We start from the raw sequence: 25198 nt of genomic DNA, 5'->3' as shown, positions 1-25198 counted from the left end.
CAAATAAATATTGGCACACAAGTTTAAAAAATGGGTTGCTTTTATTCAAGTTCAGCTGTACATAAAACAAGTCCAAGAAACAAGATTTTTGTAAGAAACATCTGAACAGTTAAATTAAACCGTACGACTTGCTGACATGGTCAACTGCCAGTGCGGTCATTACACAATGTAAACAAACTAATGAATAGATCCATACATATTCATCATCTAGAAACATGACCAAACAGTCTGTTAAAATAACAAATGCACACAGAGGCTAATTCTTGAATATCTGTGGGTGACGGCAGCCACCAAATAAATGTTCCAGAAACTGAGACGTTCTCCCAGTTTTAACAAATCACAGTTTTTTAAACAGTTGGGAGAAGTGGGAGACAAAAGATGGATTTTGAGATAAATGAATTAAAACAGGTGACTGATATCCTTTAGGATATCAACCAAACACAAGACTGGATGGATAATGGATAAAGTGTGTCTTTAATACTCTCTGGCTTTTGGTATAGATGACCTGAATCCTACGAAAACCCCTCTAAATTTGATCCAAATACTTATCTAGTGTCTTAAGTTCATCTTGTTTGGTAGGTTATCCCATAAATTTGATGCTAGGTGTCTTACATGAAGCATGTCAATTTCTGGGCCAGATTCTGTATGAATCATAAATGAGTACTGATATCAGTTTATCCCACTCGTACAACCGCTCTGAGGTATACAACCCACCTCGCCCTAGACTTCCAGAGGTCTGACTTGTAGACCTTTTGGGCTGTAGTGATCTATACTGGGAGTCTATCGGTGTTGGGGTGCCAAGGAATGAGGAAAATATCTGGGAGGTGCGCGTTATCACTTAGTGGAGCGTCGAGCAGGTTCAAAGGCGGTGGGAGGGGGAGGCGGTCCCCTGCGGTCCAGCTCTTCCACATATGACATGAGGAGTTTGTGTCTTTCGTCTGGCACGCACTCCAGGACCAGATATCTTTTATCTTTTTGCAAGATTTTCTCAAGGTCCGACAAGTGCTGCTCGGACTCGTGCATCAACTTACGAGATCTAGCGACAAGAAAACAACACATAAAATTAGTCAGACATAATAATAAAAAAAAATTTATTAAAAAAAAGTAGTAGTTTTATGCCAATCTATGCTACTGCTCATACTAAGCAATAGGGATGCTGACAAACATCTAACACTAAGGGCGTTGTTCTTTTGGTCTGGACCAAAAAAAGTAAGTCCTGTTCACTTTGCATTCACACTGGCTTTATTAACTCTTTACCCGCCACCATTTTTTTTAAGTTGCCTGCCAGTGCCAGAATTTAATTTTATGATTTTCACAATTTTTTAAAGCCTTTCAGAATTTTTTATTTTTTAAATATATAAACATACAATATCTCAATAAAAAACAGACCCTCTGCATTTAAACAAACAAACATTTCATCTAATCTTCATTTGTTCTCTTTTTATCATTTTAAAAATAAAAAATTTTGAACAAAAAAGCTGAGATAATTGCATTTTTGTAAAGGACTTATGTTAGAGCCCCTAACGCCGGATTTCCACCGACCGCAGAACAGCTGTGGATCCCCTGCGGAATGGCGGCGGAATCAATTGGTTTCCATTCAAGTAAATGTGTGTATTTCAACTGACTGCGTTCCGAATCCATCACAGCTCCGGCCATCTGCAGCCCTCCGGAACAAATACGCAGAGCTTCTATTTTTGCCGGATAGCTCCGTAAGGCGGAGCCATGACTATATCGCGTGATCATACCTGAATTCGTGAGATCTTGTGATCTGCGTGATCTGGGCTGGTTTGTAAAAACGTCATAATTCAACGTCATAATGGGTGGAGACAGAACTAGATATTGCGCGATCATCACGTGAATTTGCGAGACCTCATGGGTCCTCATCACTTCAACACGCAGCCGCTCTGCAACAAATACGGAACTGGTGGATATTGGCGGACGGCGTAGCCATAACGCAGTGGAGCCGATTTGCAGCCGCTCCGGGAAATCCAGCTTAAGGGGACATGGAGCAAAAATTAAATAAAGTTTAGTTTCGTGTGCGCACGTGAAACTATCGCGTGCTCACGTGAAACTTTTGCACGCACACTGAAACTATCACGTGCACATGTGAAACTACCGTGTTTAGTTTCACGCGCTCGAAAGTTTCACGCGAAACTAAACTTAAAAAAAAAAATCTGAACATGAAGGTTTCGAGTGAGCACATGAAAGTTTCACGTGAGCACATAAAAGTTTCACGTGAGCACATGAAACTAAACTTTAGATTTTTTTACTTCAATGTCACCTTAGGGGCTCGGTAGAGATCAGATTCAGAGCAATGGTCAAAACAAACTATACTGCTTTTGGATCGGTATATACTACAGTGTTTTATAAGGTGGGTAAATGCGCCACCTGCTGCATAATAGTGGAAATATGGATTGGTGTAAAAATCTTTTCTTCCCTGCAAAATCGCCAGGGAAGCATTTTTTTCTTAATTGACGAGATAACTGGAAAAAGTTAAAATGGAACAAAACCTAAAAGGCATAAGGAAAAGGACACTACCTGATTGGTCAGCTTTTATGCTGTGTATTTTGCAGACTAGGGATCGATCGGCAGCAGATCGGCCAATAATGGCATTAAATGACTCGATCGGTACTCGATAAATTTGCTGATCTCATGAATCAATCTTTTTTGTTTACCTTTTTTGTATGTAAGTGGACTAAGATCCAACCCAACAGCTCAATTATTTTTTTTTAATAATCCTGAACTTAATAGTCACAGATGGATGATTTAAAGAGACTTACTTGTAGGTGATGAACTTGGTCTCTTTCAGGAGTGTTCTGAAGTCTGCTTTGGCTGTGATGTACTTGTCTTTAATGTAGTCATCAAACTCTCTCTGTCGTTTCTATAGTGATGGCCAAGAGCATTATTATGTTCACGATTGTAATAAAGACATTATTATTACATTTTTGAAAAACTTTTATCAAAGGTAGACATCTTACCCTGTCACTGCTTGAGAACTTAATGCATCTCGGATCTTCTTTAATGATCTTCTTTACTTCTTTCCATGTTGACATTAAAGTGATCTGATGTAGAGGATGAAAGTCAGTTAAAGACGAAGGAGATACGTTAAATCACGTTGCATGTGTATGAACAGTATGAAACCGCTGCATACCGAGATCGTCTCGTCCAAGAGTTGGCGAAAATGCTCCTTTTTCTTCTTGGCGAGGGCCTCGATGTGCTCATTGAAGAGCCTTTCTTTCTCCTCTCGCTCCAAGAGGGAGGAAGACTCCCAGCGGTGGTCCTTCCTCAGCGTCCGACGCGTCTCCGACCAGTTGGCATCAGGTGACTTGACCTGTCACATTCACAATACACTCTAAAATCACACACTATATTTATGGTATTCATAACTGGATAAGAAACATGTACAACACTGATGAAAGACAATTTTTGAACATTTAATCCATTTGTGTAATTTTAAGTATGTAGGTAAGGAAATAAAACCATAACATAACTTTGTGTCATTTACCATGTCCGACAGGAGTGCTTTAAAATGCTGGATGGCCTCCTCTCTTTTGTGCTGCTCGCGCTCCCGATCGATCTCTTTGGTCTGTTCTGAGCGAAATCTCTGCACCGCCCGCTCTCTCTCCCTAAGGCTGGCCTCGATCCGGGCCTGCTTCTCAAGGTCCTTTTCTTTGTCTGAGTTTGGGTTCTGTAGGGATATCAAAATCAGATCTCAGAAAAAATTCACCACAAAATACAACACAATTAATCGGTAAAGCATGACACAAGCAATGAACAGATAAAACATTAGTAGTGCAATGGTTGTGGGTTCGAATCTTAGGGAACAAACCTGCTAATAAAAATTGTAAACCTTGAATGCACTGTTGCATTGGATAAAAGCATCTATCATGTATAAATGTAAATTTAAGTTAAAGGATTACTCAACTTTTATAAAAAATCCTGATGATTTACTCACCCCCATGTCATCCAAGATGTTCAGTCTAAAAGAAAATACGTTTTTTTTTTTTTCGAAAAACATTCCAGCATTTTTCTCCATATAGTGGACTTAAAGGAATAGTCTACTCATTTTCAATATTAAAATATGTTATTACCTTAACTAAGAATTGTTGATACATCCCTCTATCATCTGTGTGCGTGCACGTAAGCGCTGGAGCGCGCTGCGACGCTTCGATAGCATTTAGCTTAGCCCCATTCATTCAATGGTACCATTTAGAGATAAAGTTAGAAGTGACCAAACACATCAACGTTTTTCCTATTTAAGACGAGTAGTTATACGAGCAAGTTTGGTGGTACAAAATAACACGTAGCGCTTTTCTAAGCGGATTTAAAAGAGGAACTATATTTTATGGCGTAATAGCACTTTTGGGAGTACTTCGACTCGCCTGAAAAGTCCGCTCCCCTTCTCCCTCTCATAATGGGAGAGGGAGGGTGTTCCTGCGCCGAGTCGAAGTACTCCCAAAAGTGCTATTACGCCATAAAATATAGTTCCTCTTTTAAATCCGCTTAGAAAAGCGCTACGTTTTATTTTGTACCACCAAACTTGCTCGTATAACTACTCGTCTTAAATAGGAAAAACGTTGATGTGTTTGGTCACTTCTAACTTTATCTCTAAATGGTACCATTGAATGAATGGGGCTAAGCTAAATGCTATCGAAGCGTTGCAGCGCGCTCCAGCGCTTACGTGCACGCACACAGATGATAGAGGTATGTATCAACAATTCTTAGTTAAGGTAATAACATATTTTAATATTGAAAATGAGTAGACTATTCCTTTAAGTGGACCTTAACAGTTTACAGTTTCAATGGCTCCAAACGATTACAACCGAGGCATAAGTGTCCTATCTAGCGAAACGATCATCATTTTTAATAAAAAACTATAAAAATGTACTTCTAAACCACAAGTCCTCTTGCAGTAGCCGTTTGATGCACCAGTATGACCTTACGTATTACGTAATCAGGCCGAAAGTACATGCATTACATATGTAAAAACGCACACATGCGGAACATTTTAAACAATAAACTAACACAAAGACATTAATTAGTATCATTCCACATACAACATGTAGGATCTGTCCTCTTTCTCCACACTTATAAACACTGGAGCGGTAGTTTCGCATACGTCACGACCTTTCTGAACTTTGCTCTAGCAGTGACGTAATTAAAGGAAGCGAGCGGAGGCAGAAAAACAAAACAACAATGGAGGACAATCATCATCGATATTCAAGACATCTTTGTACTTTTACAGGAATTAAAAGGATCTTGTTTGGAAGAAAGTGAATGTGGAGGTCGAACAATCGGTAATTTTACTCAATTTAAGCTATATAAGCCCCTCCCCTGACGCAAATTTACGTGTGAATGTCTCGAATGACTAGAATTTCACGAGCGAATGAAGCGAGTAAACTAAAAAATCCAACTACACGCGAATAGCGCGTTTTTGCCGCCTCTTCCACATCTGGTGTGATCACAAAGTAATACGCAAGGTCTCGCTGGCGCATCAACTGGCCAGTGCAAGAAGAGAAATTTTGGTTAAAAAGTACTTCGTTTTTTGCCGAAAATCGTTTGACTAGATAAGACCCTCGTGCCCTGGTTAGGCCCATCTAGAGTCCTTTGAAGCTGCACCGAAACTGCAAACTGTCGAGGTCCACTAAAGTCCATATGGAGAAAAATCCTGGAATGTTTTCCTCAAAAAAATGCAATTTCAAACAAAGAAAGACATAAACATCTTGGATGACATGATGGGCGTGAGTAAATTATCCGATTTATTTTTAAAAAAGTGGAGTATTCCTTCAATAAAATCTGTCAGATATGTAAATGCAAGTCTACCTTAACCATAAACAAGTGTTTGTCATCATGCGTTCATCTTTTACCTATTCTCTCACAGTATTAATCTTCTTGCACGTTCCTGTAGCTCAATTGGTATAGCACCGAGTTAGCAATGCAAAGGTCATGGGTTCGAATCCCAGGAAACACACATACTGATAAAAAAAATGTATAAAACTTTATACATTGTAAGTCACTTTGGATAAAAGCGTCTGCCAAAAGCATAAATGTAACTTGATGTAACACATTTCTCAGCTTGTTCTTATTTCATTAGGAGCTTTTATATACTCTTCTGGGTTCAGTCTATAAACAGCACCGCATTGTTTTAAAAATATAGTGTTAAGCGTGGCTGCTTCATAAACCTTGGCCAGGCGCTCTACGTAGTTCTTGAAAAGTTCCTCCCGGACTGCTGAGGTCTCCACGGCTTTGTAGCGAGGGTCCGTTTCCATCTTCTCCTTCACTTTGCTCCAGCGCTGCTGGCCATCCACATGATAATCTGACAGCAGTTCAAAGAAGTCCTGCTTGACCTGAGCAAAATAGCACAACATTACCTGATTAAGCACCATAGAATTGACTTCCATGGTATTCTTCTTTCCAACTATGGAAGTGAATGGGGCTTCTGATCGTTTTGGTTACAAACATCCCTCAAAATATCTTCCTTCGTGTTCATCAGAACAAAGACATTTATACAGGTTTGTAAAAACATGAGAGTGAGTAAATAATGACAGAATTGTAATTTTTGCGTGAACTATTCCTTTACAAACATGTTAGTGGAGGAATGTCCTTGTTTTGGGGGTAATGATATTTGAAATATCTAATAATATCATTGTAAATTTAGTCTAGAGAAGCATTCAATTTCTCCAAGTCTAGGGTACTTGAATATCTGGAAAATCCTGTTGACAGCACCCAGTGACTTCCATAGTAGAAAAAATACAAAAAATCGGTTCAGCTTATCGGTTATTGGGCACATAAGCACCCAAATATTTGGTATCGGTTTAAAAAAAAATCAGTATCGGTCGATCTCTAGTTAATTCTCTCATGTTTGGAAAGGTGGTCCTCTGACTGTTTTAAATAGTGTTTGGGTGGGCCGTAAGATGCAAAGGTTGAGAACCACTGCTCTAAAGGATCCTGTGTTATGCCGCCTCAGTCAGTGTTTTTCCCAAAGCCAGTAGTTAATCAGTCAGTAACACCCTTGGCCAAAGCAAAAGCTTGAAAAGCCACTAAAACAACACCTAATCAAGGTTAATATAGCTTGACAATCGTGGAATTAGATGGGCATCCTCTGGTGAACCCCACCTGGTGAACACTCCCTCCTAACCTATGGCTCCCCCCGCACAGGTGACATTTCACTGGCATTAATGTTTGATGCCTGACCTTTAGCTGCCAAAGGCAATCAGCCCAGACTTAACCTCAGCCATTGAGACACTGTATGTGTGGACACATTACAAGTCATGAGCAACTTACAGACTCTCCCTCGCTCTCTCAAAGGCACTGTTTGTGTATTCGACTGCGCAAATATGCATTGCATAAAAAACACATCTGCAAAACAGTGTCAAAGTAAACAAAAGACATGCATGTGATGACTAAGTGGGTGGTCTAGAGGTTTTTTGTGTTTCTGTTGTACTAAATGTCAGGTAAATAAAGGCCTGCTTCTGGAAAGTTGAATAAGACTGACATCTGAGCTAAAGGTGGACCAGAGCTCAACAATAAGAGCTGTTCAATGACGCACAAGCAGCGTGAGAGAGTTAAGGGTGAGTGCTGCGGTTGTCATATATTTTAAATAATTTACGTTTGTCTTATGCTCTTAGACATAAATCTACTAATGTGGCATTCACACCAGACACGGCCGAGGTGGCAAGCGCGAGTGATGCGGTGCGAATGGCACGTTAACCAATCAGGAGCTTGCTGTAGTAGTGACGTGATTACAGGGAGCGTGCGGAGTTGCAGAAGCCCCTCCCAAAACGCCAATTTCCGCGTGAAAGTCTCGAATGACTAGAATTTCACGCGTGGCTTTCATGCGCGAATGAAGCAAGTAAACTTAAAATGTTCAAGCGCCCAACTACGCCGAAAAGCGCGTTTTTGCCGCCTCTACCGCAGCTGGTGTGAACATACAGTAACAAAACTAACCTTTTCAATTTCTGTGATTTAGCTAACACTATTATTTTGAATTAAAGGTACAATGTGTAACTTTTAAAAATAAAAGCAATATAATCTGCATAACTATATCAGTGGTGCATAAAGACCTTACATAATGAACTGTATTATTTTTATTACCTTAGAATAAAGGGGATCGCACACTGGCCGTGCAGCTCAGCGCCACGCCACGTCGTGCCTAGGAGAACTCGGAAGTATTGTAAACCGGAAGTGCACATTAAATAGCGCGAGCTTCGTCAGATAGCGTCTAATTCAAAATGTAAAATATACGTTAGCAGCCAATGTTAATCATTAATGATGTGGGACACATATGCTGTTATTTAATGTTAAACTATGTGAGTGGGGCTCTGTGGCGCGACAGGGATTTGAACAACTTCCTGAGTCACAGCTGGGCGGCGCGGACAGGCGCCCCCTGTCGGCGCCGGTGTGCGTACACTCATAGAAAACAATGTGTTAAATTTTTTTAGAACGGTGCGTCACTGAGCTGTGCGGCCAGTGTGCGATCCCCTTAAGACGTTTTTATCTACATACCCCGGAGGAAGTCACTATTTCGTGCCACCATGTTTTTTAAGTAGCCCTAAATGGACAAAACTTTTCTTTAGAGCACGTTTTGTCACTACGTTGTCTCAGACGACGACGTGTTTGTCTTGTGGTGGCTACTGTAGCTTTACTATGCCTTTTGAAAATGAGGGGTGAGCTGTGGACTGAGCCGTTGGTTGCAATTCACATTTTTACCACAAGATGCCGCCAAAACGTGGACCTTTAAATATGGTAGCGTGGTAAAAACACAATAATATGTTGCCATTTATTGTATTTGTGGCAAAAAAGGGAAAGAAACGGTTGAGACCTGAGCTTCTGGTTAACAAAATTAAATTTTTGTTTTCTTACCTTGTCTCCACGATTCTTTGAGTTGTCTTTCTCCTTCTTTCGGAGGGCCGTCATAAATTCGAAAAAAATAGCTTCTCGGTCTTTCATCTTCTCGACGCCCTTAAAGCGTGAATCCCTTGCATGTTTAGCAGCAAACTCACTAAATGTTGTTCTGTTAGGACAAAATGAGAAGGTGTTTGTTTGTAGGTGATTTAAGAATTTTTTTTATTTGCACATAACACACATCATTGAAATGAAACAGACAAGCAACGTTAAAAGAATATTCCACTTTTATAAAAAAAAATCCTGATAATTTACTCTAGGGATGCATGATATATTGAATATTATCGCTGCCGTGATTACAGTATATGCGGTATTCATATCGCTGTGAGTTGCAATAACTTAATTTTTTTACGTGTCCATCATTTGTTTGTTGTATGCTTAGATTGTCCAAATTAGACCAATCAGTCGGGACTTTACTAAATACCCGCCAAGTGTATCTTATGCGGCATTCGCACCAGTCAATGCAAAGACGCGAATCGGCATTCTGCGGCACGGTACGCGTGAATGGTGTCAAAATGTTCAAGAGCCCAACTACGCGCGAATAGTGCGTTTTTGCCGCCTCTACTGCGGCTGGTGTGAATTCACAGTTATACCGTTAGGGCCGATTCACACCGGCTGCATGGCGTGTGCGTCTCAGCTGCGTGGCGTGTCCATTTTTATTTAGGCTCCCATGTTAGCAGGTTTGACAGTTCACACCGCCTGCATGACACGCACGTCTCAGGCGCGGCTCGGGCCGCGCCGAAAACGCGTGCATGCTAGGAATAGGACCGACGCCTATTTTTCACACCACACGCAAGCGTCTTGGAAGCGTTTCCAGGCAAAATATATGTGACCTATAGCAACAGCCAGTGATGGAGTACTCGAGTCCTGGACTCTGACTCGAGTCCGACTCGAGTCACTATTCTTTGGACTCGAGTCCGACTCGAGAATCCATTCTCTGGACTTGTGACTCGACTTGGACTCGCGGATTGATGACTCGTACTTGGACTCGGACTCGAGGATATATACAATCGGACTTGAGCATTCATCACTTTGTTTTTGACTAAATATGTTATAAAAAATTATATAAGGTGTTACACTTTTCCTGTTTCGTGCCCAAGACCGGTCGCAATCTCCCTTCACAGACACTGCTACCTCTCGCTCTCTTTGCTTGACAACACACTCACTGACGTCACTCACTTTTACGCTCGTGCAATGCATGATGCATGATTCGCGGGCTAAATGTTCACATTTGTAAAATGCAGAAAGACGTGCCCCGGATCGTGAAGTTCGCCTACGCGAATTTTGCTTCTAATGCTGGAAATAGCAGCACTAAATGTTGTGTGTGTAGGTAAAAGACTGCGACAACCTCAAACTTTAACAGACACCTGTCACGGATGCACCCAGAAAAGTAAGTAAAATGCTTTCCATTGCCTAACGTTAGCTTTTTTTTAAAAATATTACTGACTAATGCATATATAACAAACAGAAGAAGCTAGGGTTAATGTATGTCTGGTTCAGATTACAGCATTTTTTGTCTGTTGATAACTTAAAAAGAGTAACTAAACCCTAATCCAAGTTTATTTAGTTACTGATCTGTAAGAATGATGGTTTATTAGTGCTGTTCATTGATTTTGATGTACGTTTGGATATAAAGTGTTTCAATACTACAATATATGGTGTAAAAACGTCTGAGTGCTGCCCTCTTCAGGTTGAACGGTGGCTACTGCAGTTGAATTTTCCTATTTGATGTTGGGTCCAAAAAATGACTCCTACTATGGAAAATAAATTGTTTTTTTTTTTAAGAAAATCATTTCAGGATGTTTTCTTAATAGACTTCAATGCCAACTCAGTTGTTTGTTCTTATTTCCTCAAAAAACAAAATGCAGCATGATTACAAATTAAATTTGTAAATTTTCTACGCTAGTTCTCAATCACAAGTTTACAACAATGGAAGTACACACATGCTTTTGATGGCTTCGTAAAGTTACAAAGTGTGTTCCAAAGTGTATGTCAAATCAGTAAATAAACTCCCTTTGGAATCGTGACAGTGGTGTCATTTTTGTTTAATGTAGAACCTTTTTAATACATTTGATCAGTTTTTTGAAGGTCCCAAAGTGGAGACATATAGGCACTCTCAGACTCGAATACAGGACTTGAGACTCGACTCGGACTCGAACACTGGGGACTTGAGACTCGACTCGGACTCGAACTCTGGTAATGGTGACTCGACTTGGACTCGACTCGGACTCTTCTTTGGTGACTCGGACTTGGACTCGAACACTGGGACTCGAGACTCGACTCGGACTCGACAGTTGGTGACTCGACTACAACACTGGCAACAGCAGCGCGTCAGCGCTGCGTCAGGCATGATTCTGGTATGTACAGACACAGAAAACGCGACGCAGCCGCCACGCAACTGACATGCAACAGATACGCCACGCAGCCGGTGTGAATCGGCCCTTATACTATTCGATATAATTGTTGAGCGCTCTTGCTCACTTTATTTATGTGCATTATTTACATGCTACAGTAGTTACACTCCTTTAAGATAATGCAATTAATAGTGGGAAATAATCAGTTTTTACCATTTTTGCCCTATCTATCGTCGTTCGCCAGACGTTCTACAACATCTGCTTTAGTTTGTGTTTATTAACCCTTTAGTTTCACTTCATCACAAAGCTATTCCCTTTAGAGGTAAAAACATTTAATTAATTCATAATCTAGTATGTGTTCATGTTTTGTCATAGTTTCTTCAATATTAAGTTTTATTTGAGTGTTTTAAAAATAAATATTTTATTTATTTATTTTATTAAAATATTTTAATTTTCATCATGACGCATACGCCCAGCCCCTTTGATTGCCACGCCCTCAGCACCGCTCACCCCCTAATCCTACCACCTTAACTAACAAATTGTCTGCGGGAAACCAGGTAATACTACTCTATAGGTACTCCAGTGTGTTATGTGAGCTTTAACAAGTTTAAGTTGCTGTCTATTTGCCAATACTGTGGGTTAAACCAGTAACAAGCCCGTCCGATGCATAAATCAGCCTTAACACATTTTATAATTTACCTGACATTGAGCTTAGCTTCCTCCATCATTTTCCTAAAGTCATCTTTCACCTGCATGATTTTATTCTTCTTCTCCTTACGCTCCTCCTCAGCGCGAGTCTTCACGTACTGATCAAACACCTGCGGAGGAGACAGCGGGCACATGATGATACAAAACAGGGCTGTGGGATGAGTGGGTCACAGTGGGCTGATGTGAAGTATATACTGCTGTTCTTTGGACATTTTCACGTGGGTGAGTTTAAATATATAACTACAGTACACATACACTTTATAAACATGGACTCTGTTCCAAACCATAGTGAGCAACCTACTTAGACATTTTCGGCACACGCTTGACACAGGCTCTTCCAAATACACGGCATATTTTGCTGCCTTGCGGATAACCCTGTTCGGGCCAAACCAATCCCAGAATGCATTGCGCTGAGCTTTGTAAAAACTGTTTATCCAAGATGGCAAGACAAGAATTGAATAGTACTGAAAAGTATTAATAAAAAACATGTACAATTAAAATGCGTCTTGTGCATTTTTACATAACATCAGATGCTTATTGGGATCCCACAAATGCTAAAGTGAATTTTTTAACTTTAACAAATAATATCACTAAATGTAAGGATCGGTATATGCATGACCAGCTCGAGTGACAACTAATACTCAAGCGGGCAGCAGACCTACATGGCCCCTTTTATTCAAATAAAAAACAGGACAGCTAAATAAAGCGTGTTTGTTTGTATGTACCTGCTTCCTTTCTTTGGGATTCAGCAGCAGATAGCGTGGATCAAAAACTATCTTATGAAGCTCCTTCTCCCAGGTAGAAAACGCCGAGACCTGTGTTAAAGACAAGAAACAGATATGAGAAATAAGTAATGGAGCAATATCAACCCCCCTCTTTTCTCTTAATTAGGGCCATTATAATGAGAAGAGCGTTCGGTAGGTGGGCTCCTCTGAGCTTGTTCCCTTCCCGCGGTGCTAGAGTCAGGGTGTGTAAGCCCAGCGCTTTTCATCCTGAATCCCACCGTCCCTAATAAATGACACACACTCGACAGGTGGTCCTCAGCTTGCTTTTCGCTGCCTCCATCTCTTTCGTTTCCCACCACATTAATTGGAGCGACGAGAGGGGTGTAATTATACGAGGGACGATCATCGGATCTTTTTCTGGAGAGACGGTCGCGTGTGCCGCCGTACGACGAAGATGAAGAGGAGGGAAACGGGTCTTGCCTTGATAGAGAGACCCTTTGACTGTAATTTGCCTTTTATCTTTGGCATAGGATGGGGAGGGAAAGGGCAGATACCTCTTGAAGAGATCTCCGTCACCTAATCGACATATGCGTTTATTTATATTTCATATTCGAAACATCAAATCTAGATGTGAGACTCTACTGATTAGCGTCCCTCTGATCACCTGAAAATGTCAGGTGGGTATTTTAATGAGGACTAAAGCTTTAAGCAAACGATGGGTTTAACCTTTCAGACCTGGAAATAAATTAAGAAATCGCCCCCTGTGTTATTCACACCCAGCAGAACCTCATGGTTGTTGTCCGCTGTATGTTTTAAGATGTATAAATAGGTCGATTTGTGTGAAATGTGATAAAAGTTTGGACACACTTATGCTTTCACAATACAGTATAGGAATAACAAAGTGACAAAAGATATTAAATAAAAACTCTATTATACTTTAGCATTTTCAAAATATCCACTATTTGATCTTAACTTCCTAAAATGCATTGTGGGATGCTTTTTAAACAGAATTTAAGTATAGACGGTTTCATCGGACGCACATGCGCTGATGCGATACACGTCTGGATCCGAACTTTACACCCAGTTTCGTTTTTTTTAATGGTCTGACTAGTTGCTAAACTGATCTCTTGAACAAAATGCCTCGTCGAAAATAACAAATGTTTTGGTTTCCTATGTAATCTATGTGTTGTTGTTTTTGCTTGTTATATAAATAAACTACGTTTAAAGAACTTTGTTGTTATTTATTTTTAGCGGAGTTTACCGGAAGTTACGTGCGGACCACGACAGCTGCTTGTTTATGTTGTATGGAAGTATGGCAAGGGAGACACAGCGTCTCGTTCCCTTTTCAGGAAACAACAGTTACATACCTGAGACGTTTTCATGTGTCAAACACAATTATGCAAAAAAGCATTTTGCTATGAATTAACATTCGCATACAGATAAGCATTTAAAGCGAACAGTTTAGCACGTGTGCTTAAAAAGTCTAAAATTTTTATGATATTATTATACACTACACAGGGAATAATATGGATTTTTCCCCAGGAAACGTCTTGCATAAAATAGATTTAAGCACTTTCAATGACCTGTATCTATGTATGTATATTTTCAAAAACTTCCCAGGGCCTTGAATTTTCCCCCCATATTCACAAACTTTCAAGGATTTCAAGAACCCGTGGGAACCCTGAAAATACCAGTATAAAGCAGCAAAACTTTTTCTTTTTGAGTCATATATGTCTATATATTTGTGTTTTACCCCTCGTTCAAGCAGCATGTCTTTAAACTGATTCATCCGGGCCTCCTGAGGAACCACGGCTCTCTCGCGCGCTGCCTTTAGCTCCGCCTCCATGGCTGCCTCCTTTTCGGTGTCCACATCCTTTTCCTCTATTCTAATGAAAGCAATTGAACACAAACAACCAATCAGCAAGAGGTATGAGATGATGTCAATTCACTTCATGTTTTTGAGTGCCACTTCTTTAGATATGAATACAAAAATGTTAAAATTAATATTTACGTGTATGGTCTTATTGTGAACGATTCAATAGTGCACAATATTATTTTAAAGGGAAAAAACGTTTGTCTAAAATGTAATAACTTGCTGCACACTTGAAAGTCTTTTCTTTTCATCTAATATCATCGACAAGTTTTTAAAGGAACAGTATGTAAGAAATTGATATCAATTAATCAAAAAATGGCCCTGATATGTCACTAGACATTAAGAAATCATTTTCATTTCAAATACTTATATCACTGACAACAGTGGTCCGGCCAGGATCTGATGTTTATGTTGTCATTTTGTGCATTGGCCACCAGTTGTGTGATTGCAGTACCAGTTTTAGCCACAAGTTTTGTGATTGCTATACCAGTTTTGGCCACAATCCTACATACTGTTCCTTTAACAGAAACAGGGTTTCATTTACACAACAACAGCGTTTGGGGTCCTGAAATCGCAAACTTATGATGATAGGTTTCAAAGTGCACATTTTTTGTCTCAGTGCAAACTACATAACGACGAAACTGTGTTAACGGTGACGTCACGCGCTTGTGTTAATTCAGTCTATAGGCATGCGCGAGTAACCATCAATTGCGGCCTGTGTTTGTGCAGCTTTATTTAGTTTATTAACGCTTTTCCAACAAAGTTTACAAAATGTTTGTGCATGAGTCAAACATCTGAGTCAAATAAAGGGTGCTTTGTAAGGTTGTGCATTTTACCATGCGTGTACATTCGCGTACATAAAAAAAAAAAAAAAACTATACCTCGGTCTTAAGTGCGCAAACGTGTAGTGTTTCTTCACAAAGTACAATCGCCATGTACGAGCCTGGGATGACTTAAAACTATGGGCCTCATAATGATTGCGTACGTTTTTCGAAATTTATATGAACAGAAGCCCCTCCCATGATGCAAATTTCCACGTGAATCTCTCGATGACTAGAATTACAGACTATAAGTATGTCATCGATTTTCCAGTTTAGCATTACGGCATTGCGACATAAACAAATGCTCACTTTCTTCTCTTGGCCTTGTTGGGTTCATCCTCAGGTATATTTTCAGCTAAAACAGGCTCTGGCTCCTCTTTAGCCAACACTGTGCCCCAGGAAACACAAACAAACATGCAACAGAAGGTTTGGACAGTTAGTACAGACTTGTTGAAAGAAATCAACAGCTGACAAACAGGTTAACAAAACTGAGCCTCTTTAGACTGCAGTGTTATACAACAGTCTTACTGTAGTACAGCACAACTAAATCAACTATAAACTAGCATCTAAACAGATGCAATGCAATAAAGTGTCAAGCAAAATTCCTAATATGATCCATGACAAAAGTATTTCACAATAAAAAAGTGGGAGGGTATGCAATAGTGTCCTTTACCTAGTTGTCTGTAGCTGTTATCCAGGCCTTTTTTGTGTGGTGGTTCCTGAATGGCTTTATCGACATCAGCACGACCCAACAGCTCCTCCGGCCGCTCCCACATGGATAGACGTGTGGTGGGGTTATAATAAAAGACTCGCTCGTCGCCCGTCCACACAACACACCTATCATACACATTCAAATACATTATTGTGTACACATTATTAATCGATTATCTTTAAGTCTATTAATCATTAATAACACAAAAAGTCTCCACAATCAACTTTACACTGCAGTGGTAAATGATGTACACTACGATTAATCGATGTCCCTATAACAAAATAACTATTACACCAATAGTGTATGAATGGTTGCCTACCATGGTGTGCCAGGGATGGGGGTTGTTGCCACAGGCTTTGCTTTTATCGCTGCTTTCTGTTGGTCAGTCATCTCAATGTCTTTCAGCTCCTAAGAATAAGACACAGATGAGGTTTTAACCTATTTGGGTGATTCTCACGAAACCATTGAAACACCACTAATGATTTTAGCTTTAAAATGTGTAATATAGTAACATTAAAAAGCATCAGAATTAACACAATACTGTGTTCTACCTTGCACAATGTGTGATTTCAACATAAGAATTTATAATTGTAAATTTTATCTCATTTTCTGCTGAAATTCTCATTACCGCAATGTGTCCGGCTGTGTTTGAACATGCGTTATGTTGTAATTTAATCAAATTAACACAAAAATATTAAGAAAAAAAAATAAATGGATGTTTTGCTAGACTACTTTAGATGACAGGAAAAATATTTACTGAATATTCATGTATAATAATATTGAAGAAAAATTAGGAAAATGATGTGTCCATGCCTGATGTTCTCATCCTCCGCAACACTTTTTGAGAACAGTTTAAGCACACATACAGAATTTTAATAAAGTTTGATTTTGAGTGACCAAGCACATGGACCAGTTACTTCAAGATGGCTACCAGGTAAGATCATTTTTTTACAGTTAATTTGAAATATTGACTTGTCAGAATGCTTACACGACATTTTGATTATCATTACCGCAACAGATGCTTATTAAATGTTAATTTAATTAATAGAAGCATAATACTTTGATTTTAAATGCATGTGCAGAATCTCCAAATTATGTTCTTTCAGGTTTGTCATGTCATTTTGAAAATATGTCAGTGTTGATGTTTTCTGACTGTTGCGGTAATTTGGTAGATTTTTTAGGACTCATTTTTTTAATTATGTTACAAAAAGTGTTAAATGATAAGTAAAAGTTTTTAAATTAATGTTCCCATTTACTCCAGACTTTGTTTTTCAATGTCTGGTGGGAAAAAAAGTAAATTTAAGCAATTTTTACATTTTCATGCTTGACATTTTTAAAACCAAGTTTTCGTGAGAATCACCCATTTACATCTTGAAAATAAAAAATAAATAAAACTAGGCATGTTATAACCTCTTTCTGCTCTTTAGGAGGTTCAATTTTTGGGCTTCCATCTTCCATGTCCATGATTTCAGCATCGATCATGTCCATCATTGGGTCTTTGATCTTCTCGTTCTCTTTTTCTGTTATAGAGACATGGAGATGAATGTCTGTAAGTGCATTCATGCCAACAGTTTTTCAAATACATGCGTTTAAAGAAAGGTGATCATTTCACATACATCCCTCCATCTGCAATCAAGAAAAAAATTTACAGGTAGAACATATTTTATAATTTAGACAGCACAACGTTAGCCTTTGCATGTAGCTACCCTCCTAATATCATTTCACAGTAACCCCGCCCCCAGCCCCTGATGCAATCGGTTCTTTATTAATTCTAGATCAGCAATGTTTTGGTGCCATTAAGAACCACTTTTCCGGGTTCAGAAACGGTGCTTTGGGTGTCGAAAGAGAAAGAATTGAACCAGCACTCAAACTGCCTTGGTGAAAAAGGGGCATTATTCTCTAACCTGTCTTTTTGAGTTCCTCAGGCTTCTCCCAGGTGGTCTCCTGTGTGTGTTTGTTGTAATAGTAGGACTTTCCATCTGGGGTTCTGAACTCAGTCCAGTCAGATGTGCCCAGACCTCCGGGCAACCCTGGGTGTCCGGCTGCCAACGTCATTTGATGGGGCATCATAGGAACTAAGGGAGGTGCCATGCCAGGGAGCATACCTTGATATTACACACACAAAACCAGAATCTGTTTAAAACACGAATCTCTGCTGCAATCAGAATGACAGAGATGTATTTGCATTCTTATATTAGCAACGAAATAAAGCAAAGTTAAATGAATACGTTTGAAAAGTAAAAAGTGATTGAGTTGCTACTACTAGAAAAAGTTAGGTTTAGTACAGTAATAAGTCAACTTATGAAAATAATACAACAACACTGCATGCAATGAGAGTACCACAATATCACAAGAATATCATAAAAAAAATAAGAGACACAAACGATGAACACAATTAAAACAACACCAGTGTAAATCTGATCTACGGTATCAGTGCCTAGAGCTTTTCTGTAATTGTTAAAACTTTAAATTTCCTTCTTATTCTAACACCAAAATTATTAAAGGATTAGTCCATTAAAAAAAAAAAAAAAAAATCACCATGTCATCCAAAATGTTGATGTCTTTCTTTGTTCAGTTGAGAAGAAATTACGTTTTTTTAGGAAAACATTCCAAGATTTTTCTCATTTTAATGGACTTTAATGGACCTCAACACGTAACAGTTTTAATGCAGTTTAAAATTGCAGTTTCAAATGACTCTAAATGATCCCAAACGAGGCATAAGGGTCTTATCTAGCGAAACGCTTGTCATTTTTGACAAGAAAAATTAAAAATATGCACTTTTAAACCACAACTTCTCGTCTATCTCCGGTCCTGTGACACGCCAGCGTGACCTCACGCAATACGTCATCACGTCAAGAGGTCACGGATGACGTATGCGAAACAACGCCCCAGTGTTTACAAGTGTGGAGAAAGAGGACCGTTCCGACGTTGTTGTATGTGCAATGATACTTATTCATGTCTTTGTGTTAGTTTATTCATATATGTAACACGTGACCTTTCGACATCAGAACGGTCGCACTGGCGCGCCACAGGACCGGAGATAGACGAGAAGTTGTCGTTTAAAAGTGCATATTTTTTTTTGTCAAAAATGACAATCGTTTCGCTGGATGGGACCATTGTGCCTCGTTTGGGATTGTTTAGAGTCCTTTGAAGCTGCAATTTTGAACTGCATTGGAACTGTTGAGTGTTGGGGTCCATTGGGGTCCATTAAAATGAGAAAAATCTGGAATGTTTTCCTCAAGAAAAAAAAAATAATTCTCGACTGAATAAAGAAAGACATCAAAATTTTGGATGACATGGTGGTGAGTAAATTATCTGGATTTTTTTTGTCGAAAATTGACTAATCCTTTAAGTCAAAACAACAGATAAGCTGATATGATTTAGTTAAAAGTAACAGATTAAGTCACTGTAATCTTTTATTTGTATGGTGGAAACAGAGGGACTCCCCTTTTAAATAATTGTATCAAAAAAGCATAAAAATGCACAACAGTTACTAACATGCCGTAATGGGGAGGGAATTACCGTTTTTGGTAGGAGAGATAGTCTTTACATAGGGACAGCTTACTATCTGCATCATTGCTACACCTGAAAGAGCGTATAGGCAAGCACAGAGTGTTGGAAAAGAGACAAAGCCACTTTCACACATGAAACCCGTTAAAATGCAGTAAAATTGCAGTAAAACTGCATTTCATTTCACAACAATTATCATCATACATTACAGGATTATAACCAAATGCAATGTCGCAATTGCATGTATGTGACTTCTCTGGTAATGTTAAAGCTTGCAACATTTCAAACTGGCAAATAAGCAGAGCTCATTTACCAAAATTTCAACAGTGGGTACTGTTTAAGCAAAACCTATAAATAAGCTGGGAAGGATCGGTGCATGTGTGAAAGTGCCTCAGCACACGTCATCTACTGCATCTATGTGTAAAAAGAGCAAATACCAGATTTATTAGGAAGAAAATACAACTTCAGGATAATCCTGCACTGCTAACTGATCTAAGAACAGCTTGGTGTGATACAAAGTTAAAATCACATTTGCTTTTGTTCGCTTGTTAGCAACAAGTGCACATAAAAATGGCGGATTACTGCCATCTATGGAACACAGAACGTCAGTCTTGCAAAAGAATAAAATATCTGATGTGCATTTATCATTTCAACATAATGAAGCCTGCTTAATAAATCTCCTAACTGACACGATTACATAAAATGTTAAGTTCTTCGTCATTCAAAAAGCAAAGAAGGAGAATATGGGCACCTTCAGGTTTTCTTTTCAAACTACACGCTCTGAATAGCAAGGATAAAGACAAGGATTTTTAACCAGACCAGGAAACAGAGATGAGAAAGGCAGTCGCATTCAAAGACTGCTAGTACAGCAGAAGAATAAATAATGGGGTTCAGAGGTCAAACTTACCAGGCAGTGGAATAGGCATCCCGGGCAGAGGCACTCTGAAGGGAGGCACCATGACGGGAGGGAATCCTGGCATTGGAGCTGCAGACTGTGGCACAGTATGGGGCAATGCCACCGACAGGGGTGGCGGTCCTGTTGTCATGGCGACCGTCACTGTCGGGGGATTGACAGCTGCTAATGGGGCTGGCATGGCACAATGGGTTGTGGTCACAGCGGACGACATCTCCACGACTTCTGGGACTACGGGTCAAACAATAAAGACAGGGATGATGAAAATTATTTTACACATGAATGGCCAAACATCTGCATAAGGAGTTGGTGGTATGATGCTATGTACAACATGAAAACTGTCCATATAAACATTGGTTCTGGAAATCTACCTGTCGCAGGTGTCGGAAGGAGGGGCGAAGCTGAAGTCATGCTGGGGGAGGAGGTGGCGATCATGACTGTGGGAGGAGTCTGAGAGCTGTGTGAGGTTGCATTGCTGCTTGTTGCAGTTGGGATGCTGGGTGATGAACCGGGTCCAGTGTTACCCCCGCCCGCTGCTGCTGCTGCCGCCGCCGCCGCTGCCTGGCTCAGCATTAGTGGACCCAGTTCTGCCTGCTGGATCACCTTCACGCCTTCAGGTTTTGTCCAAGCTGACTCTCGTGTACGTGCGTTATAGTAATACACCTGTATAAAGAACGAGTGCACAGTATAGAGACTGCTGAAACATTTAGCACAATTAACTGCAAAAAACACAGACATGCCCCACTGTCTGCCAACAATAATTCATTGCAATTAATTCAAATAAATCAATCTTATACCACAGGTCTGTTGAATGCTCTATTCTGATTGGTTGAGAAATGTTCCGTGGGTATGCATTATTTTTTGATAACCGCACACCTAACTTGTCAAATGTCTTAAAAATAGGCACCAGAGCAATATTTGTGGTAACCGTGGTATTAGAGGAATAATTAACTTCCTTTGAATTATTTGAAAATAATGCACACACACCCTACTTCGCGTTGTGCCGCATTACCACCTTTGGTGTGCATTATTTTCTTATCATTCAATGGCCTGTCGTCAATTATTACTTACATATAATGTATTACATACTAATTTAATATCCAAAATTGTACTATTGGCTTATTTTTTTGGTATAAACAGGGTTTCCCGCAGAAATTTTGTTAGTTAAGGTGGTAGGGTTGGGCGGGGCCAAGGGTGTGGCAATCAAAGGGGCGGGGCGTATGCGTCATGATGAAAATTAAAATATTTTAATAAAATAAATAAATAAAATATTTATTTTTAAAACACTCAAATTAAACTTAATTTTGAAGAAACTATGACAAAAAATGAACACATACTAGATTATTAATGGATTTAAATGTTTTTAACAGATACCTCTAATGGGAATAGCTGCGTGATGAAGTCGAACGATGATAGATAGCGCAAAAATTTTAAAAAACGATTATTTCCCGCTATTAATTACATTATCTTAAAGGAGTGTAACTACTGTAGCATGTAAATGATGCACATAAATAAAGTGAGCAAGAGCGCTCAACAATTATATCTAATCAACGGGCACGTGAAACCTTAGCATGTTGCTCAAACAACAAAATCACCAGCTAACTTACTTTAAAATTAGAAGAACTATAGACTAATACAATAACAGGCTTAAATAAACCCAAAACTTAAGTCCACTTACAGTTCTCACAGACACGCGTTTTATTAACTGGCTATCCTCCAGACATGACGGACCACGTTTTATCTCATTTCGGCCGTGTGGTGCGCGTGCACGCTCACGGTGTGAAGCGCATATGCGCTATTCTCCGAGATGTTTTATCAACTGGCTAGTTATCCTCCTGACAGTGATGGTCCGGACCACGTCTTTCTCAATTCGGTGCACGTCCCCGCATGCGGTGTGATGCACTTGACGGCCTTTTGTGCAGCGATTTTGTTATATATATTTTTATGGGACGAGCTAGTTAAGGTGGTAGGGTTTCAAGCTTAGGGGGGCCGCCTTAACTGAAATATGCTGCAGGAAACCCTGATAAAAATCCCCCACTAAAATATAAATTATAAATAGTTCTGCTCCTACTAGGCACTTCAAAGCTATCAGGTGGATTTTTTGCATAATTTTGATTTTACAACAAACAAAAAAATACTTAAAAATAGTAATGCACCTTTTTATATAAACTGACGTCTTTGTAAAGTTAGATGCCTTGAGCAAACCATGCTTTTATAGTCATACCTTTCCTTCTGGACTCTTGTTCTCCACCCAGATCTCTTCTGTAGATGACAGAGAAGGTGGAGCAGGAGAAGCTGCAGGGGGAATTCCTGGTGGGAAAATCATGCCAGGTGGAGGTGGCATGGATCCCGTTGGTGGGGGCATGAACTGTGCTCTCTGTAATAGAAAAAACAAGAGCAATTATGCTAAAATTACAATGAAACACCATTATGGCAAGACTCATGCCTGGCTTATTAATTAGCACAAAGTTGTAAAATTTACTATTTTAACATTAAGGGGCAGTTTCCCGGACAGGGTTAAGATTAATCCAGGACTAGGCCTTAGTTTTTTAGGTCATTTAAGTGGTTTTTACAAACGAACTTTACAAGAAAACTATCCTCAGGGTTCCCACACATTGGTTAACTTAAAATTCAAGGACCTTTCAAGGACTTTCCAGGTCCAATACACTCAAATTCAAGGACTAAATGTGGGGACACATTTCAAGTGAGAGCAAGGTTACATCGTGTTACCTTTTAAGATACATTGTTACAATTCCCTTTCGAGGTGCGGTGACACTTTGGGGACGCCTCCAGGGGTAAGTGCGTCTGAATGTGTATATCAAATTCAACCAATGGTGAGGCTTAACTACAAAGACAGGGTGACGCGGGAGCCAGGAAGTATATCGCTATCTAAAATATTGCCAAAGACGCCGTTACAGGGACGCAGGAAGTATGGCAAGGGAGACGCAGCTTCTCGTTCCCTTCTCAGGGAAACACAGTTACATACGCAACCCGAGATGTTTTCATCTGTCAAACATAACTATGCAAAAAAGCATTTTGGTATGAATCAACATCCACATACAGAAGATATAAGCATTTAAAGCGAACAGTTTAGCACGTGTGCTTTAAAAGTCTAGAATTTTTATGATATTATCCTACACAGGGAATAATATGGATTTTTTCCAGAAAACTTCTTGCATAAAATAGATTCAAGCACTTTCAATGACCTGTATCTATGTATGTATATTTTCAAAAACTTCCCAGGGCCTTAATTTTTTCCCCCCAGATTCACAAATTTTCAAGGATCCGTGGGAATTCTGTATACTGGTGGGCATCTTGAGACAAATCAATGGCACTGATATATGTTAAAATATGTCAGTACAAGGTGTTTTGTAATTAAAGCAGCTCCAACATGCATTTTAATCTGAGACTCTGATAAGCCCTGTCCAGGAAACTGCCCCAAAATGTTAAGAACAAATGACCATTCATACCTGTAAAGGTGGGGCACCCATGGGCGGAGGCACACTGGGATCAAAAGGAATTCGTCCAAAAGGGGGTTGGGCAGCAGGTGGAGGACCCCTCATCATGGCAAAAGGAGGCACGGGGGTGCTCAGTAACGGCTGTCTGCGGGACGCTGGGTTAGCAGGAGGAGGAGCAGTGGCAGGGAAATGTAGTGCTGGCTGCTGAGCCATGCTGATGGGTTAAAAATATTTTGTTTTAAAAACCAACTATAAACAGTAAAAAAAAGCTTTACGTGTGGAATCCGAATTAAACAGAATTTAAGAGGAGAGGGGGATTGTAAGCAATGTTAAACAGTGGATAATGAAGGATTATTCACGTGTACCTGGAAAATGTGTTTGTATAGTTATGTATTTGCATTAAAATGTTTAATATTTTATATTTATACATTTAGTTCCAAACACTATATGAACACAACAGCTGCTTCACAAATACAGGCCAAAACACAGTTCGTTTTACTCTTTTGAATCATGCTCACATTAAACCATTTGTTGATTTAATGAAAACTTACATAAATACATATACATGCATATAAATCTTGGGTTAGTTTCTAGTAGTTGGACTGAAAGATATAAAAATATTGTCAACAGTTCACTCATATGCTGTTATTGTGTTTACATTGTCAAAGAACTGATCGACCAGTCGAGGCTTTAAAACACTGAAACCATTAAACTGGTTAAAGCCGCCGAGTGCAGTATTAATAAATAAGCGAAGTGTAGTTATAACTGCTGACTAGATTTAGTCGAAATTTGAAATATAACCTAAAATCCGCACCTGGTAGCGACAAGGCCAATGCTTTCTGTCTCTGTGTGCTCCGCCATCGCTGAAAAACAACAAAAGTCCCATTTCCGGTCTGGAGTCGTTCAAAGCTGACAAAACTTTTTGTAAATGTAACTTTATGCCAAGAATTCTGCTAAAGGTAAGTTAAGATTTTTATGATTTTAAGCATTTTTTGTGTAAAAATATACAAAATAAAATATTATTTAATTTATTAAAACGTAAGTAATGGGTCACGTGCCACTTACGATATCGCCTAATTTTTGCCAGTATTTTATTGCTTCATTTTTTGTTGTAACATTTTTTCTGTTTGATACATTAATGTATGTAATTTGCTATATATATTTTTCTTTTTATTTAAACTTTTATTTTATTTTTACCGAATTTTCGTTCATGACACCGG

The 25198-nt window shown here is 39.4% G+C and overlaps 1 protein-coding gene across 2 annotated transcripts; it reads right to left on the bottom strand.

Annotated features, from left to right (window-relative positions):
- Positions 1 to 22: 22 nt before the first annotated feature.
- tcerg1a (transcription elongation regulator 1a (CA150)) lies at positions 23 to 24951 on the bottom strand. Of its 2 annotated transcripts, XM_055177991.2 has the most exons (21): positions 24793 to 24951; positions 23991 to 24192; positions 22745 to 22897; positions 20892 to 21183; positions 20515 to 20751; positions 19620 to 19682; positions 18002 to 18202; positions 17508 to 17617; positions 16417 to 16505; positions 16059 to 16222; positions 15695 to 15773; positions 14445 to 14577; positions 12692 to 12781; positions 11958 to 12076; positions 8863 to 9013; positions 6183 to 6347; positions 3506 to 3688; positions 3152 to 3331; positions 2979 to 3062; positions 2781 to 2881; positions 23 to 1036 (listed from the first exon to the last, which is right to left on the bottom strand). In XM_055177991.2, exons 1-21 carry the CDS (start codon positions 24837 to 24839, stop codon positions 835 to 837), a joined length of 3045 nt encoding a protein of 1014 aa, XP_055033966.2. In that variant the 5' UTR covers positions 24840 to 24951; the 3' UTR covers positions 23 to 834. The 2 variants fall into 2 exon arrangements, with proteins under 2 accessions (XP_055033966.2, XP_055033967.2); XM_055177992.2 differs by lacking the exon at positions 19620 to 19682.
- Positions 24952 to 25198: the final 247 nt, after the last annotated feature.

This window comes from Misgurnus anguillicaudatus, chromosome 16 (genome assembly GCF_027580225.2).
Source record: "Misgurnus anguillicaudatus chromosome 16, ASM2758022v2, whole genome shotgun sequence".
In the NCBI taxonomy this organism is placed as follows: Eukaryota; Metazoa; Chordata; class Actinopteri; order Cypriniformes; family Cobitidae; genus Misgurnus; species Misgurnus anguillicaudatus.
The sequence above is the reverse complement of the archived record's forward strand: the minus strand, read 5'-3'. Positions and strand labels throughout refer to the sequence as shown.